At 39.6% G+C, this 25884-nt stretch overlaps 1 protein-coding gene and 1 long non-coding RNA gene across 4 annotated transcripts in view; one reads left to right on the forward strand and one right to left on the reverse strand.

Annotated features, from left to right (window-relative positions):
• The window catches only part of LOC102220149 (phosphofurin acidic cluster sorting protein 2), a 79596-nt gene that overhangs the window by 8718 nt on the left and 44994 nt on the right, over nucleotides 1-25884 (reverse strand). For 2 of the 3 annotated variants that reach the window (XM_023353131.1, XM_023353133.1), the window contains 18 exons: nucleotides 16266-16353; nucleotides 16035-16124; nucleotides 14521-14646; nucleotides 10239-10401; nucleotides 9977-10050; nucleotides 9756-9836; nucleotides 8744-8803; nucleotides 8500-8654; nucleotides 7798-7888; nucleotides 6485-6556; nucleotides 6272-6396; nucleotides 5458-5590; nucleotides 5155-5259; nucleotides 4255-4361; nucleotides 4002-4156; nucleotides 3801-3911; nucleotides 2425-2533; nucleotides 1348-1380 (listed from right to left, as the gene is read on the reverse strand). In XM_023353131.1, coding sequence (XP_023208899.1) covers nucleotides 1348-1380; nucleotides 2425-2533; nucleotides 3801-3911; nucleotides 4002-4156; nucleotides 4255-4361; nucleotides 5155-5259; nucleotides 5458-5590; nucleotides 6272-6396; nucleotides 6485-6556; nucleotides 7798-7888; nucleotides 8500-8654; nucleotides 8744-8803; nucleotides 9756-9836; nucleotides 9977-10050; nucleotides 10239-10401; nucleotides 14521-14646; nucleotides 16035-16124; nucleotides 16266-16353 — 1878 coding nt within the window. The remainder of the gene's footprint in view (nucleotides 1-1347; nucleotides 1381-2424; nucleotides 2534-3800; nucleotides 3912-4001; nucleotides 4157-4254; nucleotides 4362-5154; nucleotides 5260-5457; nucleotides 5591-6271; nucleotides 6397-6484; nucleotides 6557-7797; nucleotides 7889-8499; nucleotides 8655-8743; nucleotides 8804-9755; nucleotides 9837-9976; nucleotides 10051-10238; nucleotides 10402-14520; nucleotides 14647-16034; nucleotides 16125-16265; nucleotides 16354-25884) is intronic. The other variant, XM_023353132.1, reaches the window with a different exon arrangement.
• LOC111612279 lies at nucleotides 21313-25069 on the forward strand. Its single transcript, XR_002754509.1, has 2 exons — nucleotides 21313-22079; nucleotides 22333-25069. It is a non-coding gene; the product is annotated as an uncharacterized LOC111612279 (long non-coding RNA).

Raw genomic sequence — 25884 nt, forward strand, 5'->3', positions numbered from 1 at the left:
CATTTTGGTTCATTCCTGAACTGAACTAGAAGAACAGAGTCAGGTTCTTCATCTTCTTCCAACAAACATTTTTAGCTCTGCCAGCTCATTTTCTTGGACTTTGTTAGGGCCGCTATCAAACACTGGCTTCAGTGTTCTTAAGCCACTCTGTAAACAATAAAAATCATCGTCCATTTGGAAAACCTATTTGTGCTACGTCTAACTTCCTGGCTGATTTCTTGAGATGCTGTTCAGTATTTAAATAATTTTCCGTCCACATTATTCTATCTATTTTCTTTAAGCGCACCAGTCCCTCCTGCAGTAAAATACCAACACCGTATACTGCTGCCACCCCTGCATTTCACGTTTAGGATGGTGTTCTTAGGCTTTTAAGCATCCTTCCCTTTTCTTCTGAATATAGTGATGGCCATTATGGCAAAACATTTCAATTTTAGTTTCAAACTACAAGACATGTACCCAGAAATGTTGGCTTTTTTGTCCCTGAGGGAATCTGCAAACCAATATCTGGTTCTCTTGCGTTGCTTTCAGAGTAATGGCTTCTTCCTCTCTGAGCGGCCTTTCAGTCCATGTTAGTCCAGAACTCTTTAACTTTTTCCAGTTTCTGAGAGCATCTTTTTACGGGTTGACGTCTCAACTTAGAACACATTCAGACATAAAAACATCCGACACCGAAGAATGTGATAAAAGAATAATAATAATTTAACCAAAACTAAAGTAGGAATAATTTGGTTTGATTTGATGTCAGAGGGGAAAAAAAGGTGTGTGATTTTATCTCTACACACAGAAAATGCTGCATCATATTTCGAAAACCTGAAACACGATGCAGTTTCGTGCATTTCCTCAGTAGCTGGCCATAAGAGAAGCCATTTCAGCTCATTGTGTAACTTTTCCTGTCAGAGAAGAGACCTGAGGGAAACTCAGAAAGGTTTGATTATCCCAAATTAGCTTGTTTCATAAAAAGATTAAGGGTTATGGTTTTAAACTCCCTTTCTGTGGAAGCTTTAACATCGTTTTTTGACCAAAAAAAAATAAAACCTCGTATGCTGATACTAATCCAACTCTGTTGAGTTAGATAAACTCAGACCCAGGTTGTTTCTACCCAACTGTTTTTGCAGTGCAAACGCTGTCTAAACTTGGATGTACAACTGTTTCAGATTGAAGGGTTATGTGAATTTACTTCAGAATCAAATCTCAAGTTGTTGGGGAATAAAAACCACTTTTCAGGCAGCTGTGAAGGGGGCAAGCTCCAACAGAGGCAGACGTGGGTCAAAGGGAAATGACACGGGCACACAGAAAGCACATCAATCACCAGTCTATGCAAGAAACAAACTCAATCGACCACAATACCTTACGGCAAAATCAAAATGAAAGCTCTTTTTCCTTTGAAAACAAACAAAAAAAAAAAGAAAACATACAGCAAAACAGATGTTATTCACAGTCACACATTGATGGATAAGACACAGATGCTCACACAGAATACTGCTTACCTACAGTGTCTTCAGAAAGTATTCACACTCCTTAAAGTGTCTAGCTTTTTTTTTTTTTATGTTTCAATTGCAATCTTTATGGTACTTTATGGTACTTTTCTCAAATTTTATGTGTTAGACCAGCACAACAGTGTTAAACGTCAATGGTAGCCCAAATATGGTTTTGCAAATGAATTACATGATCATTTGTTAGAATGGTCCAGTCAAAGCTTGAACTATTTTGTCAAGAAAAAAAGAAAAAAAAAATTTCCCAAGAGAAGATGGTGGAGATGAACCAGCATAAAACTTCCAGTAAGTATTAGAAAGTACTTAATCAGGGCGGACTGAATACACTTGCCACACTTTTTAGGTTATTATTTAATAGATAAAAATGTCCTTTTATTTTACAATAATGCTTAGTGTTGGTCTGTCACATAAAATCCCCGAAAATGTACGAGATTTTGTGGCTGTAAGTTGTAAAAATGCAAAACAGTTCAAGGTGTATCAATACTTTTGCAAAGGACTGTCTGCAAATCCCATACCAGTAGTGAGACATTTACTTCATTTTGTTTCCAAAGGGCAGTTTGAATGATAAGCCATATACAGTATATATATGTATATATATATACATATATATATATTTTGGTCAATTTAACTGTTAACAGTTTTATCTACCAGCAGGATTTTTCCATCTGGTATAAAAATACATGTTTTGTCAGGATAACCACTGCTGTTAATGTTTTTTGTCCACTGCGTTCCCCCTTTTGAAAACAGAATGAGTTCTACATTAGTACCCTTTGTTAAGAGTAAATACTTAAAACATTAGTAGGGTTTCTAAAACCTTTTCTTAGCTCCCAAAGACATAAACCAGCTTTCTGTGCAACTACAGATAATATTCAGTGAAAGTAGACTCTTACATGAAATGAGGCTGAAATCCTGAAGGGAAACAAAAACAAACCTTTTCTGCTTGTAAGTGAGCATGGCCTCAGCGATGGGGAGCTGGTGGGCTCCGTTCGCTCCCTCCATGTACTGCGTGACCCTTGACACCACGTCAGGGCTCTCCTGAACTGCACATGGATGGTGATTAGTATCTGAACGCAACCCTCTGCCCCCGGCCCAAAGAAAAAACATGCATTGCATTCAAAGTCTGGGAATGTTTTCATTTTGTTTTGTGACTAAAACCACAAACTTCCACTTATTTTATTTGGATTTTAACTGATGGACCGACATAAAAGATCATTTGTTTTCAGTTCCCCTTAATACTTTGCAGAATTATGTTTTGCTACAACAAATTTGTAAAATTCACTGAAAAAAAGAGAATGCAGCTCCAACTTAAAAAAAAAAGTAGTAATTGGTCAACAGTAACTCAATAAAGTTTGTCAAACTTACGTTACTTAGGTTAGTTTACCTTAACAACTAAAGAAACGTAATAAATGGACTTGGATAAACTTGATCTAATTCCGTTTGACCAATCTATTTAAGCTGGATCACCTGAACTAAAAAGAAAACACAAAATCTTACCAAATATTTTTGTCTAGTTTTTAGTGTAAATATATTGAAATAAGACATAACTAACTTACAAGTAACTTTTCAGAAAGAAATAAGAGCTTGTTTAAATCAGTAGTTCCTTAATATTGATGAAAACATACTTGTTCCATTTACAGATTATTTTATGTATAACTAAATACTTTTTCATCAATTTCAAGAAATTATTTACTTAAAACAAACTCCTATTTCTCGCTTAACGGTTACTGAAAGTTAATTTTGAAGTGAACTCAGACTGGAAGCCACAGTCAATGCTGCCAAGGCTCTCAGTTGGATTTAGGTCTGGACTTTGACTGGGCCATTCTAACACTTGAATATGCTTTGGTGACAAAACAAAGCATCGTAGTGTTCGGCCCACAATTATTCAAAGCCATTTAGATTTGAAATTATCGTCATTCAATCAAGAAATTGGTTTTTGATAGAAAATGAAACAGGCATTTCTCACAAAAATAATTCTAATTCTATGACTTTTGGAGACAGTTGATTTTTTTAGTTGCATCAGAACACAGAATATAAATCTACATTACGCGTTTCAGATTTTTATTTGTTAAAAACTTTATGTATTTTCCTTAGAACTTAACAATTATGAGCTGGTTTCTGTTGGTCACATAAGATCCCAGTAAAATACATTGAAGTTTCTGATTAAACCATCACATTTGGAAAAAGTGGCGTGCTGTGGAATATTAAACGTATAATCTGATATGACTTTAAAAGCAAAAAATTAAATTTGTGAGGAAAAATGACCAAAGAACCAAGTGCGTGCAGTGTTGTTTGTAAGCAACGGCCCACCCATTACGGGAGCCTCCGTCTTGTGAAACAGATCCCTCCAGGCGGCGTCTTGGAACAAACAGTTGTAGCGATGATCAATCGTGCCGAGGTACTTGGAGACGGGATGCGCACCTGAGGACAGCGGAGGCTTTTAAAATAAATGTGCGAGGGCGGCCGCGCTCCGACATCATCGCCGTCATCGACTCAGAGTCGATCTCTGACCTAAAGGGATGATGAGGAACCTCATGTAGCCGAGCCAGTCCGGGGTCTTGTGGGAGAGGTGGTCCACAAAGAGCCTCAGAACCGCGCTGAGGTAGTGCTGCGCTCCAGCCACTGCGATCTTTATGGGAATGGGCGTCTGGGAATTACAGTTGCAGCTATAGGAGCAGAACAAATACTGCGGTTTTGATTTTGCAAAGCCACATATGTTTGGGTTTTTTTTGTCCTAACAGGGATAAACGAGGGTCAGACTTACAATCTTTGGATGCGAGAGACAATGGTGTTGAAAGCAGCTTGGATGTCGGCCGTGGTGCATGTGCAGACCACGGGCAGATGGTGGTTCTGCAGCAAATCCGACAGATACTGACAGACAGGAGAGGAGGGACAAGAGATATGAATTCACTAGTAAGCAGATGGAACTAAACACTGTTTTGTCTTCATAAATGTGTAGCAACACAACAATATTTTAAACGTGCACAGTCAATAAAGTGCAGCTTAAAATTAGCGATGCACTGATCTACATTTTCCACATATCTGAGGTTCAGTATCAGTCGAGATAGAAAAGCAGCGCTGAATTGACCTTAAATGTTTCTTTTATTAAAACACAGAAATAAATGCACTGAATTATAAATGTCTTTGAAAAACGCTGCACCAGTACAGCTGACTAAGCTTGGTCAAACCTGTAAAAACAACACAACTTTAATTTATTCAGTCAGTGCGATTCGGAGTAAAATAAGTAATAAAGAAACCGAAACTGACAAACAATAGGTTGACTACTTTGACCAAAAATTTAAAAATATATATACTGCAATAGACCTTCTTTCAAATGGTTCAGAAAGTAAAATTAGGAATTCTAAATATGATGTCAAATAAATAATAAAGCATGATGTCACTCAGAGCATAAAGCGTAGAATTAGACTGCATAAATATGGATCGGGCACATCGTCACAATATCACATCTATAATATTTTTCAATATTGGGACCACTAAAGATACTAATATTCTATTGGTACATCTCTAGTTTGAAATCTGGATCGATAGTTTCAAGTTGTCGGTTCGAGCTTTAACAGGTGACTTGTCTCTGATTGGATGATGTTAAGCGGCTGGTGTTCAGGAGTTTGACCTTTCCGTCTCGTTCATCTTCTGAAGACCTTACCTGACCTTGCCATTCTGACGTGTTGATGAGGATGATGCTGTCAGGAAGGTGGTTATCGGACACCAGGATGTGGTTCAGTTGGTCATAAACTGTTTTTCTTGGGATCTGGACAAACACAAAAAAGCAAAAATAACGTCAAAACTCAGGATGCATTTTCTGTTGATTTAATCTCAATATTATTACTTTTATTGTTATTATAGTGGCTTAATACAATAAAAATAAAAAACCTCGAGAAGACACTTGAAATCTGCTATAATCACAGGAAGAAGCTGAGGATAAGAAGCTGCAGCTTCGTTCCCCTACCTGTAGGTGGCACCGTGTGTCCAGGGACCGCTCGTTGTCCAGGCTGTTGGCCCTCTCGTTCTGGGGCCTGCTGGGCTGGCGCTCCTTCAGGGACGTGCTCCGACCTCGCCGCCCTGCCAGCTTCGCTTCCTGCCTGAAAAAGGAAAACAGGACATAAAAACTAACCAGCAGGGGGCAGTAATTCACCAGCTTATCCATTACATTTACTTTCTGAGCAGTGGCTTATTTTAGGGTTGCGGACACCCCCTTGAAATATTCTGAAGCCCACTTTAAATGTTGTTGTTGTTGTTTTTTTTGTTTGTTTGTTTTCTTTTACAAAAAACTGCCAGTAAACTCATTATGATGTGGCCAAAATATGAATTTAAATAGTCATATAAATGAATCATTTTTAGTTAAAATGTGATCTTAAATCTGTCAGTTTTCATTTTTTGCAAAGTCTAATAAACTCTGAGATCGGCGTACAATGTAACAGGAATTATTTGGAAGATGAAACAAGCATGAAACTTTGAACAAATGTACTTGAATGGGTGTAGAGTCACAAAAAAATTATAATTACCTCAGCAACGTTTCCCAGGAAACCATTTTATTATAGTGATTTACAGTTTACAACAAAAGAAGTATTTATTTCCACTATTTCAAAAGTGGAAAAGCAACTTCGCTGTTTTTGTTGCCATTTGAGAAATTTTGTACGTTTGCTCACAATGGCTAAGCCCCCCCCCCTTATTAAAACCTAGTGACGCCCCTGCTTCTCAGTATTTCTTCCATAAAGCGCACTCTCTTGGTTCCGATAGGAAGGCGGTTAAGGAAATAATACCTGTTGGATGAAATGATAAGCGACTCTGTCTTGGTCATTTTGCCACTCGGTGGCAGTCTCTCTAGAAACGTGTCCATGTTGTCCATTTCCAGCTCCGTGGTGGGAGTCACCGCCTCAGGTTGCTCCTGGAGGAAAACGGAAAAAATAATAAAACCGACCAGATGTTTAGGTTGTGAGTCGAAGGTGAAGGTACCTCCGTGAGTCTGTACTCACAAAGGTGGCGTTGTCCCGGCCGCCATCGTCGGCGAACGCAGTGTCGCCGCACTTGGTTCTGTCCAGATCAAGCTAAAGTGAGGTGGAAGGAAGAAAAACAGACTTGATTGTGACTGAGTCTCGGGAATGTTCATTTCACAGGCGGAAAGTCAGAATTGGTGAACATCTGAAGATGATTCTTAGTTCAGCAGGTCTTACAGAGATTGACCAGTGGAAAAGAAAGCAACAAAATGCAGTTTTCAAATTTTGATCTCACTTATCAGGGAAAAGATGAGATCCAAACCAACTTCAACTTGTAGGGAAAAGTTAAACCCACTAGTTCCACCTTTCATACCATCAACTCTCAGTAGCAATAAGTTTTTTTTCTATCAATTTGGTCCCAACTCTTCTCAAATTTCAGCCATGCTTGAAGATTCTCAATCATGAACTGCCGGTAAGGCTTTACACTGTAGCTCAATCAGATTTAAATCTGGACTTTAACTAGGACACTCCTAAACCTTCAATTAAAGCCCTGCTACTGCCTGACCTTTAGAACTGAGAAATCACTTAAACAGAACCTGTTTGACAACATGAAGTAAGATAAAACACCATGCAGGACATTATGCACCGACTGAAAAAAACCCAAAAAAAAAACAACAAAACATTTTGTCAGATTAAAAGTTCCCTTTGAAAATTGACAACATACTTTTTATGTTAATTGTTTTATTTATTGGTAATATTGTAATTTTAAATGTCATGATTTTATTAAGGGCTGCACAGTGGCGCAGTTGGTAGCACTGTTGCCTTGCAGCAAGAAGGTCCTGGGTTCGATTCCCGGCCGGGGTCTTTCTGCATGGAGTTTGCATGTTCTCCCTGTGCATGCGTAGGTTCTCTCCGGGTACTCCGGCTTCCTCCCACAGTCCAAAAACATGACTGTCAGGTTAATTGGCTTCTCTCTCTAGGTGTGTGTGTGAATGGTTGTTTGTCCTGTATGTCTCTGTGTTGCCCTGCGACAGACTGGCGACCTGTCCAGGGTGAATCTCGCCCGGAACGTAGCTGGTGATGGGCACCAGCGACCCTCCCGACCCCATTAGGCACAAAGGGTGAACAGAAAATGGATGGATGATTTTATTAAACTGTAATCATCATAATTAACAAAAAAAAGGCTTTCAAACATCCATCTGTGTGGGATTAATCTGTTTCAGTAAGTGATAAAGTTCCTGAAATAAATGGACTTTTCAATAACACTCTAATTTATTGAATGCTTGTGTACTTAAAACATCGGAATGATATTTTAAATCAGGTCTTTAATAGATAGAAAGTGGGTAACTAACCGGGCTCGGCGGCTCTCTGTGGCTCCGGCTGCTGTGGATGCTGCCGATCTCAGTCTGGGAGCTGGAGAGGGACAGTCCCTCAAAATATGGCCTGAAACATGGATGAGATCAAACACGTTACATTCCATGTTTCACCTCCTCACAGATGATTCACAGGGTCGGCATAAACACGACTCGGCTAAAAGATCCCTGCAGGTTTCATTTATTTTTCACACTGCCATCTGAGTGTGAAGGAGCCTGTTAGCGCTGGAGGAAAGTTCCCAGAAGACAACAGGTTATACGTTTTCAGTATTCTGAAGACGTAAAACATCTGGGAGGCACTGAGGGAAACAAGCAGGGATGAATTTTCTGATGTCTCACTCACAGGTGTCCTGAGCAGTTTGGAAAAGTTTGGAGCTCAAATATGGATATTGATGCTTCATTATTAACAACAAAGTATGAATTTCCTTGTCTTGTGTCCTACTTTCTTTCCTTCCTTCCTTTTATCTTGCTTCCTTGCTTTCTTTAATGATTTCTTCCCTGTCTATCCTTTATTACTTCATTGTCTCCTTGACTTTAAACAGGCAAACACACATAATGTTCACATACACATTTACTTTTTCCAAATCCTCTTGGCTTATACTAAGCATGCAGAATCGTTTTATAATTCATAAAATGCCAACAGATCGGTAACTAGAGACATCAGATCGGCCCACAGCTCACTTTAGTTTGGGTTTTGGCGTGCTGAGGACGCTGTCATCATCGTCCAGCTCCGGGCAGCTGTCGCTGGGGTTCTCAAACTCCACACTGTCCAGGTCCAGATCCTCCTCCTCCACCTCAGGAGGCGGCTCTGCCGGGTCCTGCTCCGAGTCCAGCACCTTCGCAAGCACACACACAGAGTTAGTCACAAGAGAAGCAGAGACTCTCTGGAAGTCACGAGATAAAACAAAAAAAGAAGAAAACGTACCTCATCAGAAACTCTGAAGCGCTTCAGCAGCGCCACCACCCGCTGCTTAAAGTTCTGCTGCTAAAATGCAGGAAGAGAAACCCACAGAGTCAGTGTGAGACACGCCTCTGGTTCAGAACGGCGCGTAAAGCTAACAAGGAGAAACACGGCGGTGGTAGCATCATCCTGTGGGGATGGATTTCTTTAGAAGAGAAAAGGAAGCTAATCCTTCCTAATCAACGTCTCCATGGAAACATACACATTTTCTAGCATAGATGGACATTATGTAGAGACACCGAAGAGTATGGGTGTCCAAACTTTTTGTCGGTCAAAATCTAAAGCTCAGAAGTATCTGTGGACCAAAAAATTACATTTTCAAAAACTAAAATCACCAAAGGTTTTCTTTCCTTTTTTTTACCCGTACAGCAGTAAATTAAGCAAGAACTATTTTAGCAACAAACAAATAATCAGATTTTTTTGTTTTGTTTTGTAGGAATGGGATCGTAGATTAAAAACTCCAAATGCTTTTTTCTCGTTAAGCGAAAGGCATCCAGTTGGCTTGTTTATTTGGGGTTCAGTAGGAGAAATCTGAAAAAAATATTTCATATATTTTCAGCAGTAAAAACAGGATTCATTTGAAAACACTCTGTATTTAAACTAGGTTTAATACAGCAAGTAAAGGCAGATTCGGGCGCACAAAGATTTACTTTAGCGTGTAAGTGAATGAGTAGATGACAAGAGGAAACCAGAGATCTTGGAAAATGTTGCATCTAACATTTTTTACAGTAGATTTTAAAAAAATCATTTTTGGCACTGTGTAAACACTGAGGCCAAGCAATTTCTTTGAAGGTTTTTTACCTGGAATCGTTTGCTACAGAGCCCCTAAAGGGACATTGAAGGAAAGAAAAACCAAATAATAAACCTTCTTGTGTGCAGGTCTGGTGTTCTGTCTGAGCATTACACAGAAAAAAACACAGCCATGAGTTTATTTTCATGTTTCTTTGAGTTCTCTGCCTCACTTTGCATCTCTTACCCTGGTGATAGAAGGGGTCCTCACAATGGACCTCCTCTGCTTCTTTGGTTTCCTCACATCAAACTCATCATCCTCAAGATCCTGAAAGATGAAGGAGGAAGAGACAATGTCTGAAATCTTCAGGGGAGAGACAGACCTTTTTTTTTCTTTTTTCCTCATTATCTATAAACCAATTCACCTCATGACCTTTAAAGGTCAAACTGATCTGCAGATGTACTCACCTGTCCCTGCACTGCGTCGTCGCTGGCCTCCTGCTCCGACGAGAAGCTCTCATACTCTTCTTCTGAGTAGTTATCTACGGGACACAACCGGCAGGAAGGTTAAAGGTTTACACGTTCTACATAGTTTTTTAAAATTTCTTTAAAAATAATTTGAGATAAGGGAGGAAAAACAGATTCTTGATTTATTTACCGTATCAAACATCGGGTGATTAGTTTTGCGCTCGTTTAAAATCGGTGGGGAAATAAAAAAGCAAAAGCCTACCGGTGCATTTGATCTTCTGTCCTCCCTGCAGGCCGGCGTCCTCGTGGTCGATCGGCTGACTGGACAGGGAGAAGATCCAGATCTCGGCCACTTTGCCCAGCATGTCTTTCTGGTTGCTGCAGAGGGGCAGAACCTGACCTCCCTCCGTCGGGTGCTGCATCACCTGGGAGATGCGGGAAAAACTAAATTCAATGCAGAAGAAGGGGCAATGTCAAAAGGATTTCAAACGAATGGAAAAAACACAACAACCTGAAATTGCAATAAATGCAACACTTGATTAAACTTGTAAATAACCATACTGGCCAAAAGTTCAGTAAAAGTCAGACTGAAAGTCTTGATGAATCCTTAAAACGCCACAAAGCAGTTATTTTACAAGAGTATAACAAGAGAAAGGGTAATTATTGATTTAGTTCTAGTGTAAAAGTACTCAAACCCCTTTACTTTGTATCCGTTTTGTCGCAAAACAGTCATGAACTTCAGTTTATTTATTTAACGTTTAGGTTAACACGAAGTATCATATAACTATGAAGTGGAGGAAAAATGACAAAGTTTTACAACTCGACTACCTCCAGTTACAGTGCGTTTCAACATGGCCGCTCCTCTTGACAACGTCAGTAAGATGTGGTGGAAACATGTTTATTTGACAAGACACACAAGCAAAAGTGTGTTTAAAATCAAAGTTACATGTAGCGACTTCAACTCTAAACAGATCAAATTAAAACTGGTGTTTACTTACAGAAATTAAACCTTAAAATGACGTTTGTCAGAGTTATTGGAAACCATGTTTATGGCCGTCGCCATGTTGGAATTCCGACTTCTTAACCAGAACGCTGTTACCTCGGGTCTGAAGTCAAACCCAGCTCCACTTTCCAATAAACTGGAGCGCAGCATTAATCCTACACTTCACTAATCTGGCCTTTATTAACAAGAAGAAAGCACACCATCTTCTGAAGTAAAACCATTTGAAGACCTGCTCGGAGTCTGCCACAAGGGGGCGCTGCAGTCCAATGTCCAAAGTCGGCGCTCCGGTCAGGTGAGGACAAAACCAGAAACTTTCTGACAGAAAACAAACCCTGCACATCTACCCTGCCTGAATGCACAGCCCTCGGGGTGAAACGCAGTGGTGGCAGCATCATTCTGAGGGGATGCTTTTCTTTAGCAGCGACTGGGACGCGCGTCAGAGGTGTTTGGATGATTAACGGCGCTTAAACACAGGACAATACTGGAGGAAAACCTGAAACTTTACCAAAGTCGGTAGAGACTATATATAAAATACACACTGCAGCTGCAAATGCAGTCTTGTAAAGTATTAAATCACGGGGAATGAACACAGACCACTACTGTGTGGTTGGTCTGTCAGACACAAGTGAAGCATGTGTTTGTAAAACGCCACATTGTAAAAACAGACCAGGGGGTGAGACTACTTTTATCCTCCTGTCCACTCTGATTGATGAACAGCTCACAAGCACAATGCTCGGTCAGGCCTCTTCATTGTGGCCAGTGCACTTCATAAGGGCTGCTGAGGATTTTAGGACACTACGTCAAGATACAGCTGTGAATAGGAGGGAACGCGTGACGGCAACTAGATCAGATCTTTATGAGGATTCATTGTACCAACGGCTCAGATCCAATAGAGTTTATTAAAGGCAAGCAGCATTGGGATTTCTACAGAGGAGCAGAAAAAGCTGCTGGAAACATGGACTCCTCTCTCCTCTCATTCCTTTGAATAAAGATTTTGAGACTGAATTAGAGCTGTGACATTTAGTTACCGGCTTTCCTGTCGACTAATCGATCGATCGGCTAAAACATTGGCACATTCTTTTCAACCACTTGAGTTCATTTTATACAATACTACAAATACATAAAAAAATACATATAAACAAACAATTTAATCCCTTTTTTAAATAAGAAAATCAACATTTTGTTAGCTAAAAAGCCAAAACATACTGAACCCTCATTCTCTGGTGACCTGCGTTAACTTTTTTTTAAATCTTAAATATATGAAGATATATGGGGGGGGGGAGTTACAGCACAAACCAGCGCAAATGTAGCACAGTTGATTTACACCCTATTTTTGTTGTATTTTGTAAGCTAGCTGGTTGACATTTCATGACCTCTGGAAACATTTATTAGTATTTTTAAAACGACAGTGGCACAAGCAAACATTTTTGCTGCACGAATGTTTAACACAGATTTCATTTAATTAAAAAAAGGTGAAGGGCGGGACAACTTCACTTAATGAATCCCATAATTGTAAAGTTATATCTTTTTTCTCAACTCCCTGCATAATTCCCACTAAGTCGTTAGATTCCGTGTTTGTTTGTTTTTATGTCCAATAAGTGAATTGTAGATTCTTTTCGACAAAAGGTCAAATGTAATCAATTTAACTTGTAATTGAAGTGTTAACATTGTGTTTCAGAGAATGAAAATATTCATAAGTCTATTCCTGTCATCTCTGTTTACAATTAAAGATCCACGGTTTCCATGACATCTTATTGATTTTGGAGAAATAAACAAGAAGCAGAACTGTTCAGCTTTCCACTGAAACAGATTGTGTTTCCTGTCATCCGATGTGGAAATATCAAATTGTTATTTTTTCTATTTTGTTTATTTGTAGGTAAAGTGTTTCATTCTTTCCTCTGTTGTGGTTCAGCCTGAATGTGTTGCTCTGTGATTAGAAGCACACCTGGGTCACTGTTTTCTGCTACACTGCACTGATCTGGAGGCATCAGCCAAGCAGCTGCAGGGTGACTGGATGATTCAACAGCGCCACAGCGGAGGGATCTCACGTTTTGTGTTTCATTTCTTCCTCTAAAATCAGGACAAGCCTTTTTGTCCCCACTGCATCCTGGGGAGAAACCCCCCCCCACCCCCCCACAACTTTGCCTGTTCAGCTGAAAATTCAAGAATTTATGGTTTGATAAAACCACATCCTGTGTTTTTTTTAAACCTCACTCTAGCTCAATGGTGTGTTTTTCTTTTCTTCTCTCAGCTGCTGAGCGTTAACAAGCCCCGCTGAGCTTTTTCAACCATATGGGATCTCCTTTGTGTGTGAGGATCATGTGCGCTGAAACTGAGCTCTTTACTTGTGTAATCCATGCTTTCTTCAAGCAGAGGAAACTGTTTTCTGTGTGTTTCTTGTGGTGGGATGTGATTAGTTTATTGAGTCTTTAAAGATACATTGTTCATTTCAGAGCCAACTTTGGTTTGTTTCCTGAAATCAGTAGCAATTTGTGATGTGGGCAGGAACCCAGGGCGCCATCTCATCTAGGGCGGCATGAGCTGCCAGAACCACAATGGTAATACATATCAATTCAAAAATGTCTTACTATTAGTTCAATTTAGAAATACCTTATAATAATAGTATGTATTTTCCACAGCATTTATTTTCTTGTATTTTAATTGTATACTTTAAACTTAATAGTATACAGTATGTGTCTTGCTATGGGTGTTTGTAGTATTATTCTAGTTTTTTAAAATCTTTTTCAAATAAAAAATAAAAATTTGAGTGTCTATGGCCCCCTGGGGGCATTTTGAAGAGTTGTTCTCCCAGGGCACCAAAAAGGTTAGGACCGCCCCTGCCTGAAATGATGACACTCAAATAGAATCCTTCAGCACTAATTGCACCAAATGTTTGTTTATTTTTTAATATTATGTACAAAAATACTTACAGGATAAAGATGTTGTTTTACATATTCACCCCTTTAACCCACCTTACATTTTTTTACAAGTTTAATCCATTACAGCACAGCACAAACTAATCTAATCAGGGGTAGATTTTGGGGGGGAAGAAAGTTTAAAACGCTTCTAAACCTGGGATGTTTACTAGCACAGTACTAGAAGTCAAGAGGATAAGACACATCAATGCACTCTGGATGGACCATGTGACACCCTGGAAATGCTAGCGGAGGCTTCAGGATAATTTTGGTCTGTCAGACACAAAAGAGTATTCTTCGGATGTATTTGGGCAGGTTTTTCTTGCACTGTGTGACTCTAAAAGGCCAGAAGTCATTAAAGAGGAAGCAGCAGCAGACAGCGTGGTAGCTGGAGCTTCTAGCACTCATTACGTTCTCCTGATCTTTCTGACACTAACAGCCTGTTAGAGCCGAAACACCTTTCTGCTCCCTCCTGACCGGAGACTGCCAGACAACACAAAGGGCAGCACAGGCTTATTACTGCCTCCCGTTCACACACATACACCCTGATGTGCTTTACAAAACTTTAAATCTGCAGTGAACAAACTGAAGATGAATGAGCGTTATGTGAAGCGGTCACACTGTACCTCTGCCATATCAATAGAGCCCACGGCCAAAGTCTTGTAGCCTAAAATCGTTCGGTTCTTGTACCTTTTCCGTCTTTGGAGCATTATCTGCAGCTTGTTGCCTTCTCTTTTCAAGAAGTGTGGGTACTGAAAGACAACAAAAACAAGAAAAAAAAATCAGAAAAACACAACAATATCTGGTAAAAAGAGACGTTTAGATCAACAGGTGGTTTTCTTTTTGCTAAAAAAACAAAAACAAAACATGAATAATTGTAATTTCACTGCGCAAAGTAAGTCAATACTGAAAAAGAAAGGTTGGGATCTGACCACCTATAAGTCAGTTTTAGCTAAATTGCAATTTAAGGAGTGAATATTTGATAGTGAATTTATTACACGAGAACATGTTAATGCAAAACAAAACTCAGATCATGCAATGTTGAAGAAAAACAAAGTTGGATATAGGAAAAAGCCACCATAAGGTGGAAAGGAAAACTGAGAAAAAAAATTAAGTCTGGGAGCATAGATGTGCAGGAAGGAGAATGTTGTATATTTGACTAATCCAGAGACGATAAGGAGCCAGACGTGTTATTCTGATGAACTGTAGTAAATCAAAAAAGGATGAATGAATCATAGATAATAGCCATGATGATTTACTAGGGTGTCAGCTCTCAGAAAAACAGCTCTCAGAAAAAGCCCTCTGTCTTTCTTCTTCTAAGTTAAGTTTTCTTCTGAAGCTTCGTGGGATATTTATTCCCTTCTATTAAAGGTCAACAAGTATAGTACGCTTTTGAACCAGATATTGACTAAATCTCTATAAAATAACAATGACAACTCAAAATAGTAACTTATATTACATTATAATATCCCAAGTAATAAGGCATAAAAAAATTCTGGTTAAACTCAAAACAAATCCTCGATAGAAAAGCTGCAGTGACTGTTAAGGTTACAGAAAGCTGCAGATTTTACTCCAACTCCAACCTTATAATCCAACATGGCTTCTTGTGAAAAGAAGATAAACTACTTAGTTGCTCTTCTGTTGGTCTCCATCTCTGAAAATCAGTGGAACACAAGATCCATTTATGAAGATAATCATAAATTAGACTGTACTACTAATGTTATCAACTTCATTCGAGTAATTTTGTTATTTATCATAATGGACAACAGATAGAAAGTCTAAGGAGTTTTCAAATGTACAACTGGATGTGACTTCCATCCCAGATCCGTGCTCTGTCAAAAACCGAAGAACAACAAGCTCTCTTGGGGGCCCCCTGCTGGTCTGGAGGCTCACTTATGCCTCAGAAAAACTCACTTTGGGTGCAGATCATGTAAAACTGATGCAACCTCTCTAACTGTTCGTGAATCCAAAGCAGAAAACTGTTAAAATTAAAGCACGAGCTCCTACTGTGTAGAAATAACATCTCAGTATGGGTCACTGCACTCTTCGTTCGTCACATGTAGAGCCAAGACTGAATAGTAATAGAAACACATTACCTCTACCAAACATCAACATGGGGGTGGTGTTTGTTCTGCTTTACCTGCAGGGAGAAGGTGAGAGCCAGGTCAGTCTCCACTGACCCACTAGGTGGCAGCACAATCTCATGGGACCTCAAAATGCGTTTGGAGCCCTGTGGAAGAAAAAGTAACAAAAATGTTCACACCATTCTAGGAGGTACAAGACTAGACCTCATGAGATGCTCACAGGGGACTTTTATTGGACAATTTATTGGTTCTTTTCAACATATATACCAAAACGTAGAAATACATACCTGAATCTTGACTGCGATGACCACAGAAATCAGCTCTTTATCAAGCTCCTTCATCACCACCAGCTTTTTAAGAGTCAGGCTGCACAGTCTGGACAGAGACACAAACAGACAAAAGGAGAGGTGGAGGTTCAGACAGCTCTTCTAGTGTGTTTTCATATGCACAAACAGGTGAGTCATGCACAACAAGTCAATCTGTTTATCAAACAGTGGGATGAACGGTTTACGGAGGAGAACGCTGCGGCCCCGCCGGAGTCCTCCAAGGAGTAAACACATTGATCACATCGGTATCGCTTTGACACGTAAACAGGTTAATCACGAACTCTACTAATCACATACTTACTCTACACTGAGGCAGCATCACTTTCTGCAGCAACTATAGAAAATGTAACCTACTTTGTTAATGTGCACGTTAGTAATGACCAAATTAAAGAAATTAAAAACACGATTAGACATGAGAATGCATCTTACTTTCTTAATAACCCCATCGTGCCCTAGATTTAGATTGGTTTAGTAATTAACAATTATTAAAATATGCTTAAAATAGTGCAAAAAATATGTAAATTAGCAAAATTGTCACTTGAAAAACAAACAACATTTTGACTTAAAAAAAAGTTTCATCGAGTTACATTGTTTTGTATTAAAAGAGTTCATACAACAGAAATGTCATTATTAATGCTGAACACTGGACCAGGCAGCCAACCAACCATTAGGTCTGTCATGATAACAAACTTTGCTGGACGATAAATTGTTCCAGAACTTATTGCGATACACGATAATATTGTTGCTTTGAGAACATTTTCAAGTAATAATGGCGCAGTAACGCAAGAACAGATTCTCAAAGCTCAATAAACTTTAAATTCTAATTATCATTAAACACTGGAACTGGAAGACATTTAAAATATCCACAATAAATAAAGAAAACAACGGAAACAACCAATAAAATAAATTATGACGTTTTTGTAAACAAAATTTAATTTTTTAAAAAAAGGGACAGTTGAGCTCAAAGCACCAGACTGAAGACTTTTATCATTCAGTTTATGGCAAAAAGAGACAAGAGAAAAATCAAGCGAATTAAAATTATTGAGTTTCTTCTAATTCATCATGCGGTTGATTGATTTATTGTTTATTGTGACAGGCCTGCTAACCATGACTTAATGCTGGTTTACTGTTATATTATCTGTTTCTTTTCAAAAGCAACTAATTTTACTGAGTCAGCACTGACTCATTTTGAACTTCTCTCTGGAAACGAGGAAGATTTCCTGATATCTGGAATCGTCTCAAAAAACAAAACAATTACCTGCCAAGATCTGCGTTACCTGTTACGGTTAAAATCTGACTCCTGTCAGTGAGCAACTAGTAAAGAGTATCTAACTCCTTATAATGCTGTACATTATTTCCAGTCTGGTTTTCCTGAGACTGTTTATTGACTTCTGCACAGTTGTCAACACTGTGGGTCAGACCTTAATAAATCAAAAATTATCATTATTGAACGATCAAAGAGATGCATTTGGTTGGCTTAAAAAGAATTAATATTTTCAACAGAGGAGTATATAAGAGCTGAAGGCATTTCCTCCAGTTTCCTTTGTGTGGCTAAAGGTGTCCCACAAGGATTAGTTCTGGGGTCACTCTTGTTTATTTTGATTATCAACAATCTTTACTGAGAATTATCAAAAACTTACTTCCATTTGTTTTTGTTCTAATGATACTGTGATGTTAACTGTTGCATCCACACTTTATCAGCCATTTTGTCACCTCAAACAATCTTTTAGTTTGGTTTAGCTCACTTTGTGTAATATTAAATTGGATGCTGAAACAAAATAAGTGTTTAATCTTCCATCTGCTGACTGATTTTGTGTCTGAATGCAGACATCGAGCAATCCTGACGGATGTTTTGATCTCTTTGAACTCCCACATCAAACAGTTGGTAAAAAATACTACTAGAACATTTGTTCTTTAAAATCAAGTCCTTTTGGGATAAATAATAAAATATTTTGTATGCTTCTTTTATGTTTCACATAATTCCAGAGATGTCCTTTTTTATCAGTTCGTCCTCTGAGTACTTAAATACTCTTGATACATTAAGATTCAGACAAAACCTTTATTAATATTTGTCCTCATTTTTCAAGCCTCATATCTATTAGAAATCTATTCTTGCTCTATGCATCCTCCAAAAAAGTAAAAGAGGCCACAATGTTTGAAGAGATGAAACAAGAAAAATACAAAGATTTAATCGACTTCAAATCCATCTGAATTTGAAGGAACTGAAACATCATAAAAATAAACTTAAATCGATGTAATTTTTCTTTTTGAGTCCTTTTCATCAGTTGCACATGTCATCAAATCCCCTTTAGGTGGTATTTATATTTTATTACTTGTTCTTTAATGCATTTTTTTTAGCTCTGTGTTGCATTTTCATGCTTTTCCAGGTTGCCATGATTCAAATTCTTAAAATGTCACAGTTAAATAACATACGAGTAAAAGACTGAAATAAAAAAAAACTGAGCTGAAAAGCTAATCAATGCTTTGGTTTCTGAGAACTGCACACTATCAGTCATAAATGCCCAGAAACTGTGGCTGCAAGAGAGAAAAAAAGACCTCTTAATCCCTTAAAAGAAGCCATTTCTTTCCAAAAGCACAAGATCCCCATACTTGTTCATTCTTCTCCACCACCTCACATCTACGTATACCTTGTGGAGGTTTTTTATTTTGGTTTTTGTTAGTATGCAAGCCGAATGCTCCAACAGAGACAGAGTGGGTTGCAGCTTACACTGAGTACAGTTAATAAGAAAAAATCCTGAAGGGACTGCATAACATTTCCTAATACAGTAGCTGAAAACTGACTAAAAACAAAGCTGGCATTTTGGATTATGTCAATTGTGCTTCAAAAATGAACTTTTTTACCCATGTAAGCAAACTAGGTCACAATTGTAGAGTAAAAAAAAAAATGCAGGTATCGATGGACTCAAATATGCTTCAAAAACCATTTCAGCCAACTTCCTGCTGCACAAACTCAAAATGGTTTCTGTAACTAAAATGTTCTCCTCATTGGGATTACTAAAGCTCAACTAAATATCATTCAGTGTTGTCATCTGCCTTTAAAAGTCATCTATTCATTCTGGGGCTGAAACGATTAATCGGATTAATCATGATGAATTGATTATTGAAATAATAGTCATCTAATTTAAAAAAAAAAATCAATTTCAACATGTGTAAAGATGTCAGACATGTTCCCAAAGACTAACGGCCAAATATGCCGGAATTCACATGCACACCACACTTTTCAGATTTGTTTGCTTCCACATCACAGTTATGCATTAGAGTTGTATTTGAAACGTAACCAATTACAAATTTAATGATGGCACTTGACTTAATGTAACGTTTTGATTGTTGATTCTATGTTGCATGACTTTGTGTTTTTGTGTTTATGCTGTAAAGCACTTTGAAATGCCTTGCTGCTGAAATGTGCTATACAAATAAAATTTGATTGATTGATTGATACTCCGTTCATCATTCACCTGATCAGGTTTGCAGTCATAATGTTGCAAAACCCAAGGAGAAAATCCAGAGGTATGAACACTTTAACAAGGAAAAGAGTGAAGGAAAGCAAGAAATTGGGCTGTTGGCAAACATGGAGGTATTGTTAGGGTAGTGTGCATGTGTGTGTGCGTGGGGGTGTGGGTGTGTGTGTAAGAGGTGCTTTAACAAGCCTGTCACGATCTTGGAGACTCTTCCTCCCATGAGGGGGGGATAGAAATTTCCTTTAGAGGAGCTTTCTGTGGTTCTTTGACTAAATCATTCAGACCAGCAGCTCAGAAAAGGTCCGTTGATCACGTGGCTCGCTTCCTTTTCTCTGCAAAATTAAACCATTAACAGAGTGGTTGATTGGAATGACATCATGGCTAAATCACCTTGGGACACAAATAAACTCGGCAATGGATGTCGTCGAGAGGTGGGCTAAAACTCCCGCTGTAGGCAGAAAGGAAAGAAACGATACACCAATGAACCACACATTCACCGCGATTAGGACTTGACCACACGTGTAATCTAACTCCTCTGCAGATCTTTTATTTTGAGAACAGGAAATAGAAAGGTGAGGCGGAGAACAAAAGCAAGCAGCGGCGGTACCGGCGAAGGCCTTTCGGAAAGCGCACGCTTTGCTGAGTGGCGTAATTACAACGCTGCGGCTCTGCGACCAAGTGGGCATCAATCAGCCTCGATGCGAGGGGGAAAAATAAAAAACACACAGCGGGAGAAGAAGAAGTGATGACAATGGCAGGTTTGAAGGAACCCCCGGCAGTCTGAATGAAGACCTTTCTCCACCCCAGCTGACACCACCCGAGAAAAGGCCGGGGCACAATGGACGCCGGCCAAAAGAAGGCTTGAATTGTCCTGAGAACTTCTCACGTCCAGACAATGCTCAGCATTCTTCCTGCTCCTGTTTGGTATTCTTCCTAGTTTCCACTGATCCCAGTCCCACTGCTCCATCTATCTCAGATATGCAAGGTGGCTGGATGTTGGTCTGCGGGGGTAGAGGGTGGCAACGGCAGTAGAACGATTGCAGATGTCCTGGGATACACTTACAAAAGAAAATGGAGCAAAAGTGGTGAAAAACCTCTTGTCGTTTCTTCATGTAAGCTCGGTTTATCAAGGAATTAGTCAGAATAATTTCCTATAATCACTCACCGAGCAGCCCTGCTCACTCAGCTCCTTCAGACTAGCCAGCAGCAATTAGCAAACATCTAGTGGAACTGCCCATCTGCTGAGCTCACTATATGAGCTACTTCTTAGTATTATGCTGATAAAAACGTTAAAGTGTTAATAGAGGAGCCATGATGTGATGACTTCCTGAAGGCAGAGTTTCAGGAAGAGCAGGACTTTCTTAAAGAGGCAGAGCCCCAATTTCAAGACGTTAAATTACAAATTTCTTTTAAGTCATAATTGATATATACAGCATTTATATAACAACTGAAGGTAACATAGTTACAAAATCTGTGTTATAAAATAGAACTGTGTGTTTGGAAAACACATGGTACCACCCCTTAAAGTTTTGTTATCTGTTATTTGTTATCCAAAAAATCCAGCAATGTTCTTCTCACGTTTCATTGTTAAAGCTGTAATCTCTGCTCCAGATGTCTCACCAGGGCTCAACCAGATGTGTGCCGTCGTCAGTTCTAAGAGTGGAATGACCATGCTGATTAGAATCAACGAGGATGTTAAATATTTACACCAACTGGTGCCTCATTTCACTCAGATCGCTGAAACATCAGGAAAATACAAGGAAGACGTGTCACTGGGCAGAGTCTCTCACAAAGCGACTTAAACAGTTAAGAAGTGGCTATGCTAACAAAAGCTAACGGTTTGGCAGTCTGAACAACCTCTCTGCTCCTTCCTCGCCACGCAAGGACAGAAACAGCAGTCGTCTCTTTCACTGAAGGCCTCCTTGTTCCCATTACCTAACATCTGTGCTCACCAACACGCACATTCCCAAACAGACGCTGTTCTGAGAGCACAGCAGAGAAATCTGTGTCCTTCTGCGTTCCCCTGCAGCCGGCCTCCTAGAGGCTTGGCTGAAACGCACGGCGACCCGAACCCCGATCCGGCGGTCGACTCGACGCAGATGCTCTGGCGAACCCGGAGCCCAGGAGCAGAAAGGCCCTCTAGGCGTCGTTGCAACAGATTTCATCTGACACAAACAACAGAAAAACCATCTGGAAGTTGTTTTGGTGTCACTTCATCGGAGACAGAAAGAATGCAAACACACGCCGCAGCCAAACCTGATCAGGAGCCAGAGACGGTGTCGGCCATGTTTAATTGGTAAAGATGTGTAAAATATTTTATTGCAGTTGCATATTTTCTAATGGCCAATATTCTGAGAGTCCAGACTTCTAAACATTTATTCAAATTTACGTTATTGACTGAATTCCCATTAGCAAAATTACTTACACTGCTGTTTTTGTAAATGTTGTACAGGGGAAAATATGATTGTGTTTTTGTTTTTATTTTTGTTGTGCTTTGCATGCTTGGGGTTTGTTTTTCTTTTTTTCCCTTAACAATCCAAACGCACTAGACTGAAGGTGCTTGTCTAGGGAGGCGGAGCGCACTAATTGGCCGCCGATACAGGTGTCAGCAGAGGCTGATTAAAGCCAAAATAAAAGGAGCCTGGATGGAAGGAGGGGGAGAAAAAGCCAACCTGTTTCTGTAGGCTACAGAAACCGACACGCCGCGGAGCGAGGGGAAGACGGAATCTGCACGTCAGGCGCAGAAGATCGGGAGCTGAATAAACGGCCCAGTACAGAGGATTAGGGCAGAGGAGAACCTCTGCCCGCGCCTGTAAGTAGCGCTCTATTTTGATCAGAGAGTAGCCATTAGCAGGAAGTACGTCTTCCGGCGGAGTTTTGGTGCGGGGATGCTGGCGCTTTCCTGCTCTTTCTTTTAGCTGGATCGGGCGGAAGAGGGGCGTTGCACGCCGAAGAGTGGAGCGGTGCTGGAGCATCGTCCCGTCAGCTGGGGATTGGCAACGGAGTGCGCTGCAGACGGATTACCTCCACCAGAAGCAACCTAAGAAGCGGAGCCCAGCCCGTGGCCTCGGATTGGTGACTTTTAGACAATTACTGAGCCCTGGATTTTATTGAGGACAAGAGGGCGGTTTTATTGTGTCACTATTCGTGACTTTTATTATTTTTTTGGTAATAAAATACCTTGCGCCTGATTGCTTTGCCGTTTGGGTTTTTGAGTTGTTTGCTCTCCCTTGTACCAAGGACAGAGTGTGGGGCCATATTGGCTGTCAACATTATTGTGGCGCTGTGAGCAGGGTTCGAACCTACGCGGGGAAACCCCATTGGATAAACAGTACGGTACTTAGTCTTCTTCTTTGTCTCTTTAAGTCCAGATCATCAAGAGTCCTGGTTCCTCTCCTAAACTCTCTGATCCATGGTTTTTGTGGAACAATATATGACAAAAATGACTTATTTATCATTGCACAGTTATTGCGAAATACTATAATGGCTTATGTGGTGTCAGTGTTTCATTTTTGAGAAACAATAGAATTTTTATTTTCAGAGCCATTTTTCAAAGTGGACATTTTTGACCTTCATAAGGTGAGGGCAGGAAAAACAGAAGTTTCAAGCGCCACTCCTGAACAGTTAATTAGCATGTAAATAATGGGACCGGTTTGTGGTCTGGTGAAACGTTCTACAGTAGATCTGAGAGATAATCAGTGCCTAAATATCTATAAATAAATATTTCATGACTAAATATTAAAAACCTTTTTTTTCTCCCAAAGCTGTTGTTAAATTGTAAACATAACAATGTCTGTGTTTGCATTTTTGCACTTTTACTATTTTTTGATTTCTTCGTGTATAGATTGGGATTGTGTTTTGCCATGAATCAAAAACCTATGACTTGACTTAATGGTTGTCATGGACACCTGGTGAACCAGAGATGCTACTTTCTGCTGCAGTTCTCTAACAGAGAGCCTTGGAGATTAGAGTTGTGTCTCCTTTACCATCCAACTCACCGTGTGACGTGAAAAGACAAACATGGATTCTCGGGAAAGCTAGAGTGGATAAAGGGAATGGTCCAGTGTCGCATCCTTTTTATACCCCAGGGATACAGAAAGCCGCACATTATCAAACAAAAGTTCCTCGAGTTTTGATCGGTCTAGAAAAAGTACAAACTTAAACAATAAACCAAAGGAATTGTTTGAGTGGCTAATAATTTAAACACTGATTAGCCACTCAAATAACAAGAACAAGAAAAGTACTCTGTAATTCAGCAGTATGAAGCATATATGGATTAGTTCGGAGGTTCAGGCCATAAGGCAAAGGATAAACTGGAGGATTTATCCTTCTATACAAGGATAAATCCTTTCATTTTGATTACATGTCGCAGTTGAGCTGGGAGAGAGCAGAGAGGCGTCATTTCACAGCAGGTAGAGTTGAAAAATCTGCAAAGCATCGACGTCGCTCTTCAACAAAAGAAATCTCCAGGCTTCTGGAACTTATCGTTTTTGGAGAAAATTCCATTTCTGAATGTGTCGGCTTGAAATTGTATTCCAAATCACCTTTCACAGTTCAGCGTTCGTCTCAGCAGGCCGCTCTGACGTCCGGCTCTCCCACTCTCACAGCGAAACGCGACAAATTATACTCTTCCACATGTTTCTGAAGGCAGTGGGTGAAGCGGAGTGATTTTTCACTCAAGCACAAAACGGCAGCCCTTCATTAGACAATGTAAAGCTAATTAGCATGCCATTAGCAACGCCAGTCCAAGCATTCCCGCACATGATGAAACCGTTCAGAGTCAAGTCTGACTACAGGACCAAACTGGACTTCCTGTTCATGAATCAGCCCGGCACCTTCCTCACAAACATGAAATTAATAATTATGTATAAAGATGCACCGATCCAATATTAATATTGTTATCTATCCCAATTCTGAAAACAATTCTAGCTCGGTATCGGTGACAATGTGCCCTATCCGTAAGGGCAGATCTATTCATTGTAATTCTATGTTTTGTGCTTTTTGGCGACGTCATGCTTTATTACTTATTTTACATAAAATTTTACATTCCTAACTGTAATTTCTGAACCATTCTGAGAGAAGGTTTGTTGCAGTTTATTTTTTTAATTTTTGACCAAATTAGTCAACCTATTTTTTTTGTCAGCTTCTGTTTGTTTATGTCACATTGGCTGTTATGCTCCTAATTGCAGTGACGAAACAAATTAAAGTTGTTTTTACATGTTTGACCAAACTAAGTGAACTATACATTTGTAGTTCAGTACATTTATTTCTGTGTACTAAAAAAAACAGACATTTTAAGTTATTTCAAGTCTGCTTTTCTGTATCGATATCGGAAGTGAAAAAAGTGGATCGGTATGTGACTTCTGAAGGCAATTGTTGCACTGGATGTTATTTAGGGGCATCAGAGAAAAGATGTCTGATTGGAAATGCACAGCACACATTTCAGATGTTAATTCACCCAAAAAATTGAAAACCATGACTTACTTTTGCTCCAGTTTGCAACTATTCGACAACATGTATTGGTGTTTCTCGTAAAATTTCAACAAAATCCACTACGTAGCAAAACGTAAAAGAGTTTAAGGGGTGTGAATACTTCTGCTGGATTTCTATTCCTGTTCTTCTGAAAGCCTCTGCACACATGATCTCCGGACCTTACCACATCAGACCACGCCTGGCAGGCCGAGCTGAGCTCAAACTCAGCGGCGAAGCCGGATCTGATTTCCTCTAAAGTTTGAAACACAACACCTTCAGTAAATCGACAGATGCTGCACATAAAGCCATCGCGCACACCCATAACTCCTCACCGCTGATGAGATCTTTTTAGTTTTTTTTTTTTTTTTAGATACATTAGGTTGGTGTTCATGTTCTCATTGAATCGCTGAGGGTTGCCATGGTGCAGAGTGCAGATGGTGTGTGCTGGTAAAGGACTGCACTTAGTTCTCGTCTCGTTATATGTTGAGTGCTCTTATGTTCATTTCGACGTGCGTCATAACGAGGCACCTTATGTTCTGACATTTCCGGGAATGCAGGCAGGAAAGGGCCAGGTAGTCCAATATATATATATATTCTTCCCCACATTGACAACATTATGCATAAGGAAT

The sequence above is a fragment of the Xiphophorus maculatus genome, chromosome 19 (genome assembly GCF_002775205.1).
Source record: "Xiphophorus maculatus strain JP 163 A chromosome 19, X_maculatus-5.0-male, whole genome shotgun sequence".
NCBI classification, from domain to species: domain Eukaryota; kingdom Metazoa; phylum Chordata; class Actinopteri; order Cyprinodontiformes; family Poeciliidae; genus Xiphophorus; species Xiphophorus maculatus.